The following is a 15706-nucleotide window of genomic DNA, read 5'->3' on the forward strand; positions in this document are numbered from 1 at the left end:
AACTAAACTCTATGACAGCTTGTAATTATGAGAAGCATTTTATTTTCTTTTATGCCATATGTATTGTGGATAAATATTTTTGTACATATTAGTTTTTGTATGTATTTTAAGTAAATTTTATTTATTTTAGCATTTTATGGTCTCAGAACAATAAGCCTACAGAATTTCATTTTGTTAATAAAAAGTGAACAGTAAACACCTGCGGTCTATAGTTTAATTTTAAAAGACTTTAGTATGGGATATAAAGCTTCTATTTGTTCTGAATGCAGAAGATTAGTGTAAAAAGTTTTTTAAAGGGATAAAGAAAAAAAAATAGAATCAGCCAGTCAAGTAACATGAAATCGTTGATCAGTATTGGCCTTAAAAAACCTGATCAGAGTATCCCTAATAAGGTGTAATCTTGGATGTTGGAATGAACAGTTTTATCAGATGGCTTTTAAAGATAAATCAATATCAGTATATATTTGAGATCAAGATGCATTGCAGACTCCTAGTAAATTTTGGAATATGTAACCCAAAAAATTTGGAGTAATTTTTAGTTTTTTTGTAAATGCTGACTTCTCATTTTCACAGTACTGATGAGCATTCTTTTGTAACTGGTTAGTTGTACTGGTTATTTAATTAATTTTATTTATTGTATTTTGTTTTGCAAGCCTTCTTTTAATTGCACATATTGTACAATTGCACATGGGAAGCTCTCTGGACCCCCTGGAGGTAATAGCAAAGGACTGAATTATAATAGCACTATTGTGGACAGTGCTGTATGCTGAATTCTTTCAGCCAATAAATTACTCAGCAGAAATGTGTCAAGAAACACTACAGGAGCTCCAACAGCAATATGCTTGCATAATGCCTCACAGTTGACTGTGACAGCCAAGCCAGAAGTTTTTTTCTTTTTAATTTCTTACTTTTTTTTCATTCTTCTCTGTGCTCAGACATCTGTGAGTGTGTGTCTGTGTGTCTGTGTCTGTTTCTCTGTCTGTCTGTCACATATTGACCTCATTCTAACTATTGAACTTATACTACTAACTATACTACTACTACTACTTTATGTGGCACATTATATCTGAAGTAGCACTGTCAATGTTGTATACTTTGAGTAGTTATTGCTTGTGTGAAGTCTACTGTGTTGTTATGATAAGGATGCAACAGGGACTTTCACTCTGTTGAAGTGAGAATTGTTTCTGAGTCCAGTGATTTTAATTTTAGGTTTCCTATGTGATACGTGATGAAGTAGAGAAGTACAATCGCAATGGAGTGAACGCACTACAGCTTGACCCAGCCCTGAACCGACTTTTCACTGCTGGCAGGGACTCAATTATCAGAATATGGAGTGTAAACCAGCACAAAGTAAGAGACCGTTAAGATATACCTTTGCTTTTTTTTTTTTTTACTTTCAGGGAAAACTTGGGGATTGGTGGCAGGATTGGCAGTCCAGCCACCTTAAAAAAAAATAACTGTCACTGTTCCAGTGTGGTGCTGAGGTGTCACTCACTTGGGTCCCAATCCAGGTGGTTCATCGTGTGGTGGGTGCGGAAAATGCTCCCAAGCAACCCTTTCTGTGTAACAGTGATGTCATCTTTTATGTTCTTGCTATGGCTGCTTTCTTTTTCTTTCCTGACTGTATTAATTTTTTTGGGAAATGCACGTATAAACTGGAATGGCAGACTTGATTGAGGTCATTCTAGGGCTGGGTAATAGCACAAGACATGAATTTTTCTGTTTAAAACTTAGTGATATTTGTGTGTTGGGTTATTTTCAATAAAGAGTTTTAACAATTTTCAGTCTAGAAGGTTATGTAAGGCTGATCTTTTTTGTTTTATCCCAGTTCCCCTCCTATTGTGAATGTTTTATCCCTCTCATTTAAACCCAAAATTAGATTCATTCCCATTAGCAGCATCCAAGTTATGTGTTGTTGCAAAGTTTGTGCGTCTCTAAGTGGTAATCAAGTGCTGTATAAATTCAGTAAAAACCTTTTCAGAAACTGATATTATATGGTTGAATATCCTGCAAATAAAATCCTTGCTTCTTTTTTAATTCTTTAGTTTACTTGACACTTCTGTGTTTGTTATGAATGTCGCCTTAGTCTGTCCTTTTACAGTGATGCCTGATTTATGATTTATTGTATGTTTAAACAAAAACTTTTATAAAAATTAAACTTGAATCCTAAACCACTTGCTTTCATATATAACTCTAAAATTATTTCCCAGTAATTTCCTTAAAATTGTCCCACACTGAGCCTACAGCGTGCTTACCTTCCTTGCTTTCAGACGACCAAGACAAAATTCCATCTCGTGTCCATCTGTTCCTGTGCACTTTCTCTAGTGCCCACTTCAAGCTCTGTTTTCAGACTTAATCTATTAATATCGTTTTCAAAATAATAAATAGCTGAGTAGATAAAGGGCAACCAGACATTCTCTTTTTCCTGATGATTGAGACTTAAGTGTTTTATAAAATTTATAGAATCCCACAAATTATTTGGGGTTTTGTCTTGATTGTTACTTAGACTGTGTAAACATACATCAGACCTTCAGATTTTGTCTGTTCCAAGTTCAACATGTACATGTTTTGTAGTCAGTGTCACTTGCGTGCAGAATAGGGTTTGTCAGAAAAAAGCATTAAAGAACAAAATGTTCCCAAAAGTACACATTTGCAAACAAGTAAAATAATAATACCCATGTGTTTGACAGGATGTAAGTAGTATGTAAGCAGAATATAAGATCTGGAGAGCAGGCTGTACGACTTAAACCTCATGTATGATCTGAAGAGCACAAAACTGCTTTAACTGGGGAGAGATCATCAGACTACTTCCTGACACTGCATTTAAACAAGTGCAATTCACACACACACTTGCTAGATGTGAGCTGATCTCAACACAGCAGGCCATGTCACTAACCCTGAGCACACAAAGATAAGTTGGTACAGATACAAAGTAAAGGGGAAAAAACAACAACAAGTAACTGCTGTCGTGCACATGCCTTACAAGCTGTTATGCGTATGTACCAGTATGGCTGCCGTGATTTATTAGAGAAAACTGTTTAAAAAAAAAAAGAAAAACTACCTTTTCTTATTTTCTGATTGTATGTGATTTTTCAGTGTAGCCATATTAATTATAAGGTCAATGATAATTTATAATATTAGGACACTTTATATATAACTTGTGTTTCAAGACTTTTTTCAGATGTTCATCAATACTCTGACTGCCCTCTCAGCACCGCAGCAATAAAGTTGAGTCACTCACATCCATTCACTATTAAATTTTAGTCCTGCACCAGAAATAAAAATGAGTCGAGTCCTGCGGGAATGCAGACTTCTAGAATACAGAGCCAAAACAGTGTGTTGTAGACCTGAGAAAAGGGTCTTTCAAAAGTACTTGTTACTTCCAGTACAGAAAGTACTGAACTATTGGTATTGTGCTGTTTCAAAAATTGTTTTTTTCTGTATTTTTTCAGTACTGGTATAACATGTAACCCTATCCAGTACAGCGGCTGAACTATGATTTCTTTTACTTAATATTTTAAGAAACAATGTCTATTGAATACTGTGAAAAAGAACATTTCTCTGTATGTGAGAGAGGACTTTAGTAAAAGAGTTTTGCTCTGAATATACCCTAAGATAGGGCACAGAACAGGGACGTTTTAGAAAAAAACATTAATTCTAGAAAAAGATCCAATTTTAAATGGAAACCACAGGGAAAATTGGTATAATGTCACCAGTTGGTGAACCCTGCTCATGAGCTGTTTTTTTTATCAACTATAGCAAGATCCGTACATTGCATCCATGGAGCATCACACAGACTGGGTCAATGATATTGTACTATGCTGTAATGGAAAAACATGTAAGTATTAATGTTTAACATATATAATACTGCATTTAAAATTAAATAGTTTTTTGGATTAGTTTCGACTGATAATGGAGATACCAATATTGTAGCACATTATGTATCCATATACTTGGGTATGTTGTTGTTTTGAATACATTTAATGTTCTTTTCTAGGTGCTTGTATTTTTAGTTTTTTGAATTTTACTGGTTTGGTTTGCATTAGTATTTAATCTGTTGGTGTTGCTATATAGTATATAGTATAGTATATACCATTTGGGTTTTGTCTCTAACTGCATTTCTCCGGTGTGCCAAAGATCTAAGGGAAGTTTACTGTTAGTATTGTAATTTATGGGATGAGGGTAATGTCAGTGGTGCATTGCATTTTATGAACAGCAAACTAATCACAATCCCAGCAGACATTTCCAGTTTTGTCATCACAAACTGTCTTCAGCTGTGTCTTCATCACAGTCCTATCACTGCCAGTGTTTTTGTTTATTCCAGCATAACACATTTGCAAATGTTTAGTCCAGGTTGCAGCTCCAGTCAAATCTGTAAAATTGAGAAAATTATAATGTAGCTCATACTCTGGTACAGTATTAAATTTGTGTTATGTAGTTATTGATCTTGTTTTTCCTGACAAAAGAATGTCTGGTGTCTTGAAAAGTTAAGTAACTAAAATAATATTTTCTTTCTTTATTTTAGTAATTTCTGCTTCATCTGATACCACAGTTAAAGTGTGGAATGCACACAAGGGATTTTGTATGTCCACGTTGAGAACACATAAGGTACGTTTTGTATGTATGCTTTGAATGCTTCGGTTAGTGACCATTTAGATTGTGTAGAGTTCACTCTGTCTTTTTGCAATCGAAATTTGTGCAAAGCTTGATCATATGCCATATTGGCAGCTGCACAATGCTATTATCACTTGAACAACACTCAGAAGACATTCACAATGAAAAGAGATTTTGAAAAATGGTGTTTAAAGAACAAATGCCAACATCTGTTCTTACATTGTTTGCTCTGAAGCACAAGGCAAGGACATATCTTTCATGGTTTAAAATCAGAATGTTGAATTAGAATTCAGAATGTTGAATGTTTAAAATCAGCAAGTTGAATTAGCAAAAAGGTTTAGAGAGAGAAATTACGTTTAACATCTTTTTGAAATGATATATGCTGGTCCATCAGGTGTGAAAATCCATGTAAAGCAGAAAGACATAAGAAGGGTTTGTTTGTGTCCCAGCTGCTCTTCAAGGCAAGGAAGGAGTACAAGCAGAAAAAAAGGAGAGTGAAAACAAACATCAGGTTGCTTATTACAGTGAGCCTTGACTCTCTGTTAAAGAGATCCACTTTCCTGAACCAATGGTTTGAACTGAAAACTGACTTATGGTTGTGGCACTTCTTTTAAACCTGCAGTACAAAAAGCATTAGACTTTCATTCACGGCAGAAATCACGTTAGACTTATACAGGGGCATCCTGCTCCGCGTTAAGTGTGGAAATGGAAGGCATGGTAGAGGCTGTGCAGCACCTTTTTTCCCCCTGTGTCCTATGAAACAAAACTGTATAAGGCACCCGCAAGGTGCATGTGTTTGACACTACAGTAACTTAATAATGATGTGATAGTTGGAAGCTAAAGTTCATTTTTAAAAATGATTTTTACATAGTTATGGAAGTAAAATGATTACTTTTTACAGCTTAATACTTGTCACCTAATGAGTTATTTTCAAAAGCATACATTTAAAATACCCTTCTACCCTAAAAAATTATACTCAACTCTCAAAACTAATATCACAATATTCGTCATTAGCATATCTCTGCAGTTAAGCTTGGAAGCAAATTTTGTCCATGTATATATATATATCTGCTTTAATAAAACCCCTGTGTGCGTCCAGTGTCCGTGTGTGTGTGTCTTCTGGTGAAGTGCGCATGCGCGGGGCACGGTGCGATGCTTCAAAGGCCGCCTGATGCATCACACGAGAAAGAGAGGGTGGGACCTATAAAATATTGCGTGACCGATCCAATCGGATTTCGGTAAATGAGGTAAGACCTAAAACATAAGGCATATAAAATCCAATCGGGTACTGAGACGCTGAGACCAGCTTCCCCAAAGAGGTGGGATTAGTGTCCGCATGACATGTCACACAAGACAGAAACGGCCGGACCTATAAAATATCGCGTGGCCGATCCAATTGGATCTCGGCAAATGAGGTAAGACCTAAAACATAATGCACGAAAAATCCAATCGGGTACTGAGACGTGGAGACCAGCTTCCCCAAAGAGGTGGGATTAGTGTTTGTTGTTGTGCAAGTGTTCACTCTGAGGATGTCAGATTTGCGATTAAGAAGCGTGGCCTGGTAAAGTGTCAGTCATTGGAGGGGTGCACGATTATCAGCTGCACGCCACACATTACATCAGTTGCTGGGGAGACTCTGATGATTGCCCACTGTTGTGACAGAAAATTAAACGCATATTACGGACATCAAAGCCAGTATTACTGTCAGAGAAAATTACAGGCATTTTACGGAAATACAAACCAGTATTACTGTGAGAGAAAATTAAAGGCACACAATACAGTGACGCATATTACAGCCACATACAAGCCAGTATTACTGTAACAGAAAATATTACGGATGTACAAGCCTATATTACTGTGACTATCTATCTAACAACATGCCACCCAAAAACAAGGACACGTCAAGTAGGACAAAAGACACAGATAATCAAATCCTATATAAGCAACATCTCCTGGAAGAACGCTCACAGACACAGAATGAGGTCAAGGTCCCTTGCCATTTAATATACACTGTTCCTACTAATGTTTATGCACTACTGTTCTAGCGCCCGTTATTGTAATGGGCTTAATGTCTAGTGTATATATATATATATATATATATATATATATATATATTCACACATACACACACACATATACAGTGCATCCGGAAAGTATTCACAGCACTTTTTCCACATTTTGTTATGTTACAGACTTATTCCAAAATGAATTAAATTCATTTTTTTCCTCAGAATTCTACACACAACACCCCATAATGACAATGTGAAAAAAGTTTACTTGAGGTTTTTGCAAATTTATTACAAATAAAAAAACTGAGAAATCACATGTACATAAGTATTCACAGCCTTTGCTCAATACTTTGTCGATGCACCTTTGGAAGCAATTACAGCCTCAAGTCTTTTAAAATATGATGCCACAAGCTTGGCACACCTATCCTTGGCCAGTTTCGCCCATTCATCTTTGCAGCATCTCTCAAGCTCCATCAGGTTGGATGGGAAGTGTCGGTGCCCGGCCATTTTAAGATCTCTCCAGAGATGTTCAATCGGATTCAAGTCTGGGCTCTGGCTGGGCCACTCAAGGACATTCACAGAGTTGTCCTGAAGCCACTCTTTGATATCTTGGCTGTGTGCTTAGGGTCGTTGTCCTGCTGAAAGATGAACCGTCGCCCCAGTCTGAGGTCAAGAGCGCTCTGGAGGAGGTTTTCATCCAGGATGTCTCTGTACATTACTGCAGTCATATTTCCCTTTATCCTGACTAGTCTCCCAGTCCCTGCCGCTGAAAAACATCCCCACAGCATGATGCTGCCACCACCATGCTTCACTGTAGGGATGGTATTGGCCTGGTGATGAGCAGTGCCTGGTTTCCTCCAAATGTGACACCTGGCATTCACACCAAAGAGTTCAATCTTTGTCTCATCACACCAGAGAATTTTCTTTCTCATGGCCTGAAAGTCCTTCAGGTGCCTTTTGGCAAACTCCAGGCGGGCTGCCATGTGCCTTTTACTAAGGAGTGGCTTCCATCTGGCCACTCTACCATACAGGCCTGATTGGTGGATAGCTGCAGAGATGGTTGTCCTTCTGGAAGGTTTTCCTCTCTCCACAGAGGACCTCTGGAGCTCTGACAGAGTGACCATTGGGTTCTTGGTCACCTCCCTGACTAAGGCCCTTCTCCCCCGATCACTCAGTTTAGATGGCTGGCCAGCTCTAGGAAGATTCCTGGTGGTTTCGAACTTCTTCCACTTATGGATGATGGAGGCCACTGTGCTCATTGGGACCTTCAAAGCAGCAGAAATTTTTCTGTAACCTTCCCCAGATTTGTGCCTCGAGACAATCCTGTCTCGGAGGTCTACAGACAATTCCTTTGACTTCATGCTTGGTTTGTGCTCTGACATGAACTGTCAACTGTGGGACCTTATATAGACAGGTGTGTCCCTTTCCAAATCATGTCCAATCAACTGAATTTACCACAGGTGGACTCCAATTAAGCTGCAGAAACACCTCAAGGATGATCAGGGGAAACAGGATGCACCTGAGCTCAATTTTGAGCTTCATGGCAAAGGCTGTGAATACTTATGTACATGTGCTTTCTCAATTTGTTTATTTTTAATAAATTTGCAAAAATCTCAAGTAATCTTTTTTCACGTTGTCATTATGGGAGGTTGTGTGTAGAATTCTGAGGAAAAAAATGAAATTAATCCATTTTGGATTAAGGCTGTAACATAACAAAATGTGGAAAAAGTGATGCACTGTGAATACTTTCCGGATACACTGTATACAGGGTATATATACACTATTGTGGCATTGTGTATTTATTTCACTGAAGTATAAAAGCTTATTTTTTAATTTTATGAATAATCTATCTATCTATCTATCTATCTATCTATCTATCTATCTATCTATCTATCTATCTATCTATCTATCTATCTATCTATCTATCTATCTATCTATCTATCTATCTATCTATCTATCTATCTATCTATCTAAACATTCTATATAGAACTCGTTCAAAACAGCAAAAGCAATTGTTTCTGGTCTTTCAGTAATTTTTCTATTTGTAAAGTATCAAACTTTATATTAGATAGATCTTTATTGTCATTGTCAGTTTTACAAAGGAACAACGAAATTGAAGATATTGACATTACAAGGAATTTTATACTTAATACATGCAAATGTCATTACAAAGGTAATATGGTAATAAATGCGTAGAGAAGTATGGTAAAAGTTAATGTATCATTGAGTGCTATATTGACTTATAAAAATCTTATGTAAAATAATAATAGTATTTTTGTGAATTGAGTTTTGTGGTTATGATGTTTCTGCTTGTTTTCCTGCTATATAGGACTATGTGAAAGCCTTGGCCTATGCAAAAGACAAGGAACTGGTAGCATCAGCAGGGCTAGACAGGCAGATTTTTCTTTGGGATGTAAATACTCTTACTGCACTGACTGCCTCTAACAATACTGTCACTAGTAAGTATTGCATATGTAAAGTTTAAAATCATCTGATTTACATATGTTTGTCTCTAGGAGAACAAACTGTATATACACTGTGTCACGTTAGGCAGATGAGCTGTGTGATGAAATATATAGTAAAAGTAGATTTCGGTGTTTCTGTTTTTGGGTTTACTGATCATCTGATAGCAGTAGTCATCTTATACGTAAATAAAAGATAAAAATGAAAGATTCCTGCTGTGGTTATGTGTAACTCCATGTCGTACAAAAGTACCTACCTGGGTTGGAAGAGGGTCATCCAATGTAAGCCAATAGTCTTTTCTATGAAGAGTAACTTATCTAAGTTCTGTAGAAAGAAGCAATTGCAGAATTTTATTAATTTTTAGCATATTTTTGTTTTTAAATACACCATTTGCTGGCAGCATGTTTTTTTATATTTAAAATGTGTTATCAACATAGTGACTATTACTTTTCAAATGCATTGTCTCTTATTCATAAAGTGTACCAAATAAATACATTATTCCTGCATTGTATTTTTGGGAACACATGGAAGTCTTCTTAATCAATCGTCATGAGAATTTACATCCTTGCTTTAAATATGTAATAACATAGAAAACCTACTTGCATTTGTATAAAAAGAGTTGATCTCCTGGTCTGAGATGCTTAAGAGTGAAATGGAAAAATAATTGGCTTTTAGCTGATCTCTTTCTGATGTATTACGAAACTTAATATACTCTGAAATATATTTAATGTAATGAAATGAAACGTTTTTCTGTCAAAGTGGTATTTTTTTATTAAATTATTAAATAAATAATTTCTACACATCCATGTGATTATAAAAGTGTACACAGTACAACAAGCCTTAAAAACAGCATAATATGCTTGATAAGGTGTGCCTTTTTAAAGATAACAGCCAGCTGAACTTTCAATGAGAGGCAATGCATAAACTGAATCCCTTCGGTTATGAACTGAACCCTAAAAAGCAAGAAGCAGTCAGTCAGCATTTCACGAGTAAGAAGGAGATAAACTGTAAGTACTGAAAGAATCACAGAAAATACAAAGTTGTGAAAACATTGTAGAGGATCTGCTTCATGGGGAAGTAGAAAATTCTGTTCAGTTTGCTGTCATTATAAGTTTGTCAGTTAATGCTATTATGATTTAGAAAATTCTTTTTACTTTCTTATTTAACAGCTTCATCTTTGAGTGGAAACAAAGATTCTATCTACAGTCTTGCAATGAATCAGATGGGAACAGTAATCGTTTCTGGATCAACAGAAAAGGTTAGTTATTATAGTAGACCTATCTGCACAACTGACTTGTAATAGACAGCAGAATGTAATTCTTCAATATCAGGTGAGTTATAGACTTTGTACACATACCAGTACAATTTTGCACTAATATTAATTCACATAGTGTATTTCTCTTATTTTAGCCTTGCACAGGCAGGATCAACATAAGTTAAGCCTCATTTGTGATGTGAATATGTGTAGATCAGAGTGATTTGAGAACTCATTATTTATTTAAAAAAGAAAATTACTTTTGCCTGTAGCATTTTGCTGCAGTCTATAGCCTAACTGGTAAAAAATTTTTGTGTTGCCTGTATAAATCAAACACCTTTACTTGATTTATTAGGTGCTGAGGGTTTGGGATCCTCGGACCTGTGCAAAGTTGATGAAACTTAAAGGGCACACAGACAATGTGAAATCTTTATTGCTAAACAGGGATGGAACACAAGTAAGTTTGCCAATAAGGCTTCAGAGTTTTTTTTTTTTGTCTTTTGTCTGAATATTATAGTTTGTGTTTGTACAGGTAAGGTGAGCTGTTGCATGTGTGTTGAGTCTTGCATAGAATTGACTGTTTTAAAAATGTATCATTGCTTAATGCAGTAGTGATTAATTTTATTGAAATAATTGGTATTTAGAAGTCTTAACTGTCCTTTATGAAAAATACAGGGCCATCAATAGAGTTTCTTCACAGTGAGCTGGAAAGGAATGTTTTTTGTCTTTACTGTAGGTTATAGGTACAATTAACTATCTAAGGATTTTTTAAAGACAGTGCAGGTCTATGTATTTTCCTCTCATGTTAACAACAAATAGTTTCAAATGACTAAGCAGCTTGTAAAATGTCCATTTTAGGTTCACGTTTTAGTACCTCTCTTGATTTATTTTTGAAGCTCTGATTGCTGTTAGTAGTTTGGCTTGTTATAAATTCAGACATTCAAATTTCAGAATGAATTAGATAGTTATTTATGTTCATATCCTGCCATTAGAGAGAAAATTATGTTTTTACATTAACCCCGTCATTTTGAATGGTAACAAAATTTCAAGACCTGTACCTCATGGTTTTATATTGCGCTATCATGTATTATGATAATAAGTTGCTGAACTTTCTAGACTTCAAAAACATAACATAGCAGAAGCTTCTAAAGTCTGCATAATCCAGTTCAGGTTCACAGGAGACCTGACATTATCAAGACCGGTCCACACAAACATGAAACCTCACTCCTACAGGGCTAGTTTGAAATAGCTAGTTAATTCAGCCTGAACATCTTTAGGAGGAAAAATGCTGGCTTATTCACACAGACGTATGCAGAATGTGCAAAATCCATAAGAGACAGCCTCTAGGTGAAGGATCAAACACAGGATACTGAGACAGACACACAAGCCACTGCCACACAATGCTACCCACATTAAGAAATGATCAGATGTAAAATATTTTTGCTCTTGTGAGATCTTTATTGCCAGAGCATTTTTTTACGTTCTATTCCAGCAGTACATTTACTAATTTAATGTCTGACATCAGCATTAACTGCTGATTAACAGTTTGCAAGCATTTGCGTGCTATTTTTTTCTTAGAAAGCAAAATGTAAAAATTGTACATGGCAGCTGGAAAATTGAATATTGGTTTTGTTAAGCAGATTTATGGAAACATTGACTTTCTTCCTGTTAACCATGCTAGTCAACAATTACCTTTATGGTTTTGTAGTTTTAAAGCCATGTTTTTGAAAATCTTGTCTTATTTAATTGATAGCATATTAATGTTTGTTTCCTTTGTGAAGTGTCTGTCAGGCAGCTCTGATGGGACAATCAGACTGTGGTCTTTGGGCCAGCAGCGGTGCATTGCCACATACAGAGTTCATGATGAAGGAGTCTGGGCACTTCAGGTCAACGAGGCATTCACTCATGTTTACTCAGGAGGGCGGGACAGGAAGATTTATTGCACAGACCTGCGCAACCCAGATATCAGACTGCTCATTTGTGAAGAAAAAGCTCCAGTTTTAAAGGTTAAAATGTTATTCTTTTTTAGGCAATTTAGATTCTCTGTGCATTTTCTCATCTGACAGAGGGTCTGTTATCAGAATCAAATCTGTTTTGCCATTTTGTGCTCCTCCCCCTTGATTTTAGAATTTCAGTAAGCAGTGAGGCTCTCCATGTCCTACCATAGTGATCTTAACAAATTTGCTATTTCCGCACTGTTTGTTGTCCACTCATACTTGATACTGTTGATGCCTTTCCACTATCACTTGCAGGACATATGGTCAGGCTGAAGCAAGGTTTTTTATTAAATGTTGTAGCTTCATCAGCTCCTTTAGCCAAGTTAACTGCAGCTTATGGTGTAGTTAAAGGCACGACATACTGTATGGGATTGTAATGTATGTTCAGACAGTTCAGGTATTAATACGTCAAAGCAGTGTTGACAAAAATTAAAGATGCTGAATAAGAAACACAAAAGACTATTTAAGGAAACAAAATTAGTTGACATAAATCTTAAGCAGCAAAGTCAAATCTATATTTTAATTTTGTAGCTAGTAAAAACTTTTTAAAAAATGATGTTGGTCTGAAGGTGATTGTTTTCTGAGCAAGCTTTCATGATTAACATCATTTTTTTTTAATAAATTATGCAAATGCGGAAAAAGCACTCACCTAACTACATTTCGACTGTTACATCTTCAGCTGGAAATGACTGACAGTATGTACACTTTTAATCACTAACCCCACTCCAGTCTTTAAATTATGACTATGCACCTACTAGCAGCAGTGGGCACAAGGCAAGAAGGCAGCAAACTTGCATTTGATGTTTAATGCAGTATGTCAAAGTTGACTGCTATCTAGCAGTTAATGGTTAATGCATGATTTATATAAATTTTGTTTTATTTTTTCCCTAACAAAGAAATTTACTTTTTTCTTTCTTTCAGTTGATTGTATGTAATTAAAGAGCTAATGAACATAATATTTGAAACCAGAATCCCACTTTGAATTTTTCCACAAGTTGTTACTTTAACTACAGAGCTAATTAAAATATATAAATAATTGCTTATATATGTATATATTCAGTATATACATTGGATGAATGTACAAAACATCCAACAAAAAGAAATGACTCTTGGCATTTTGTTGCCAGCCCTCAGGCGAAATACTAACAAATGGATTCGGCTCACAGCTGCAGAAATAAGAATTGTTTTCAGTAACTCCACTCCCCGGGAATGCTGTGGTCATAAAAGATGTCTCCTTCTGGGTAGTTGGGTTTCTTATAGCAGAATACTCGGAATGGGCGCATCTAAATGCCCTCACTGGGTGGTTTCTTGGAGCTGCGGGGAGAAAAGAAGAGAATGTTAGTGACAGCACCCCCTCTTGCTCCTTGTCTGTATACATATATATATATATATATATATATATATATATATATATATATATATATATATATATATATATATTTTGTACGGCTGTATTCCATTAACATTAATAAAAAAAATTCATGGAATTGATGCCCTAAATATGTACACATTAACTTATCTTACAGAAGTTTAGTCTAATAATGTTTATTAAATGCAGTGTACCTAAAATACAGTTTTATTTGTGGACACTACTTTTTTTTAGATGGAACTGGACAGGTCTGCAGACCCATCACCAGCTATTTGGGTGTCTACCACAAAGTCTTCAGTAAATAAGTGGGTATGTTATTTTAAAGCTTGTTTGTAGTTACTTTTTTTGCAAGAAGAGATGACAAGCAGTGTTCCAGATGTTTTATTTTTCATACTTCCCATCCTTGTTTAATTTTTGGTATTAATTTTGGTTCAGTTTTTTCTAATGGCAGCAATTTGAAAGAGGTTGGAAATAGGTTTGCATCTTTCAAGACAGGCATTCAGTCTGATGTTATTTTTTACTGCGCCGTTAACAGCACTCAACATTATAAGGTGCCTCTACAAATTATAAACAATTACAGAAAAGTACAGAATTGAGACTAATGAATACCATTTTAAAATGACTGCAGTGTAAGTAAGAAATGAGAATGCAATACTGACAGGCATTAAGAGGATCTTACTTCTAACGCCTCCTACTTTAGTTGCTGCAAGTGAAACAGATTACTCTTTCTCACTTATAGGAGGTAAGCTATGTTTTTTAGTAAGAGAACCATGATCCTCAATTTTGAACAGCTGATTTTTCTTCTGCCCTGTTTCCACTCAACTCCAAAGTTCTCTTGTGTGTAATATGGTCAAATGAATGGATAAAATAAATTGTTTCTGGGTATGTGACATTTTTGGTGCCCTAGTCTGCCTGTTTTCACTGTGACACTTACCAGGACAACTAGTATAGATAAAGATATAAAGCATAACTAAGAACAGATTGAAAAACATTGCATTAAGAATAGATAACATTCTTCTATAGAAAAATCATTTTTAATTGAGTTGAGGAATCACTTAAAATGAAGAAGAGAACAATAAGGCAGTGCTTCAAAACAATTTAGTAGACTTTACAAATACTGTGTAACATTACTAATATTTGTTAACATTTGTTTGAGGTAAAGTCATGCCTTGCCTTTTTAGGTTTATCAAAGGTTTTTAAGAATTCCAGTGTATGTAGCTACTACAACAAAATTTTCTTCCACATATGTTCCACTAATACCAGGAACCAAGCTACATCTAGTTAATATTTTATTTTCATTACATTTTGTTTTGAAGGTTCTTGGAACCAACTATAAAATTTCTTTTTACTGTTGGCTCCTGCTTTATTATGTAGCCTGTACAGTAACATGGTCATGATAGCTGATGAATAAGACTAAAGAGGAAGAGCAAGCAATTACTAATTACTAAAATGATCCCAAATCATATATCAAAAAGTTTTTCAAAATAGGTGTATCATTCATTGTAAAACAGAACAAAAATAAAACTGGAATGTAAAAAAGCAGAAAAAGGGTAAGTTAGCAATTCAGTAATTTTCTTAATGTTTGCACTGCATTTTACATTTATTCACTTAGCAGACACTTTTATCCAAAGAGACTTACAAAGTAGGTCAACATAACCAAGTAAACAACAGTCTAGGGGATTGCTTGGGAAGCAACTGATGCAGGACAGGTTACAAAATTGATCATTACAAGTGAAGAGGTCTAAACCAAACAGAATTAATGAATGTTTCCTTAGTTACAAGGAACTATAAAATGTATTATTAGATAGACCGATATTCACGGAACAAGTGAGTCTTGAAATGCCTCTTAAACACACTGAATGAGTCAGCTGTTCAGGTAAAGGTAGGGAGCTCATTCCACAAGCTAGAAACTACATGTAAAAAGAGTGTGGATTGAGATTTGATGCCACGCAGAGGTGGCACCACCAGATGCTGTTCACTAGCAGACCTGAGTGGTTGT

General features: G+C 35.6%; 1 protein-coding gene across 1 annotated transcript in view; it reads left to right on the forward strand.

Annotated features, from left to right (window-relative positions):
* wdr48a (WD repeat domain 48a) overlaps positions 1 to 15706 on the forward strand; it is a 60899-nt gene that overhangs the window by 10685 nt on the left and 34508 nt on the right. Inside the window, exons 2-9 of the mRNA XM_028804166.2 lie at positions 1210 to 1350; positions 3760 to 3838; positions 4526 to 4608; positions 8953 to 9082; positions 10256 to 10344; positions 10697 to 10798; positions 12123 to 12347; positions 13942 to 14016. Of these exons, the coding sequence (XP_028659999.1) occupies positions 1210 to 1350; positions 3760 to 3838; positions 4526 to 4608; positions 8953 to 9082; positions 10256 to 10344; positions 10697 to 10798; positions 12123 to 12347; positions 13942 to 14016 (924 nt within the window). The remainder of the gene's footprint in view (positions 1 to 1209; positions 1351 to 3759; positions 3839 to 4525; positions 4609 to 8952; positions 9083 to 10255; positions 10345 to 10696; positions 10799 to 12122; positions 12348 to 13941; positions 14017 to 15706) is intronic.

Source organism: Erpetoichthys calabaricus, chromosome 6 (genome assembly GCF_900747795.2).
Source record: "Erpetoichthys calabaricus chromosome 6, fErpCal1.3, whole genome shotgun sequence".
In the NCBI taxonomy this organism is placed as follows: Eukaryota; Metazoa; Chordata; class Cladistia; order Polypteriformes; family Polypteridae; genus Erpetoichthys; species Erpetoichthys calabaricus.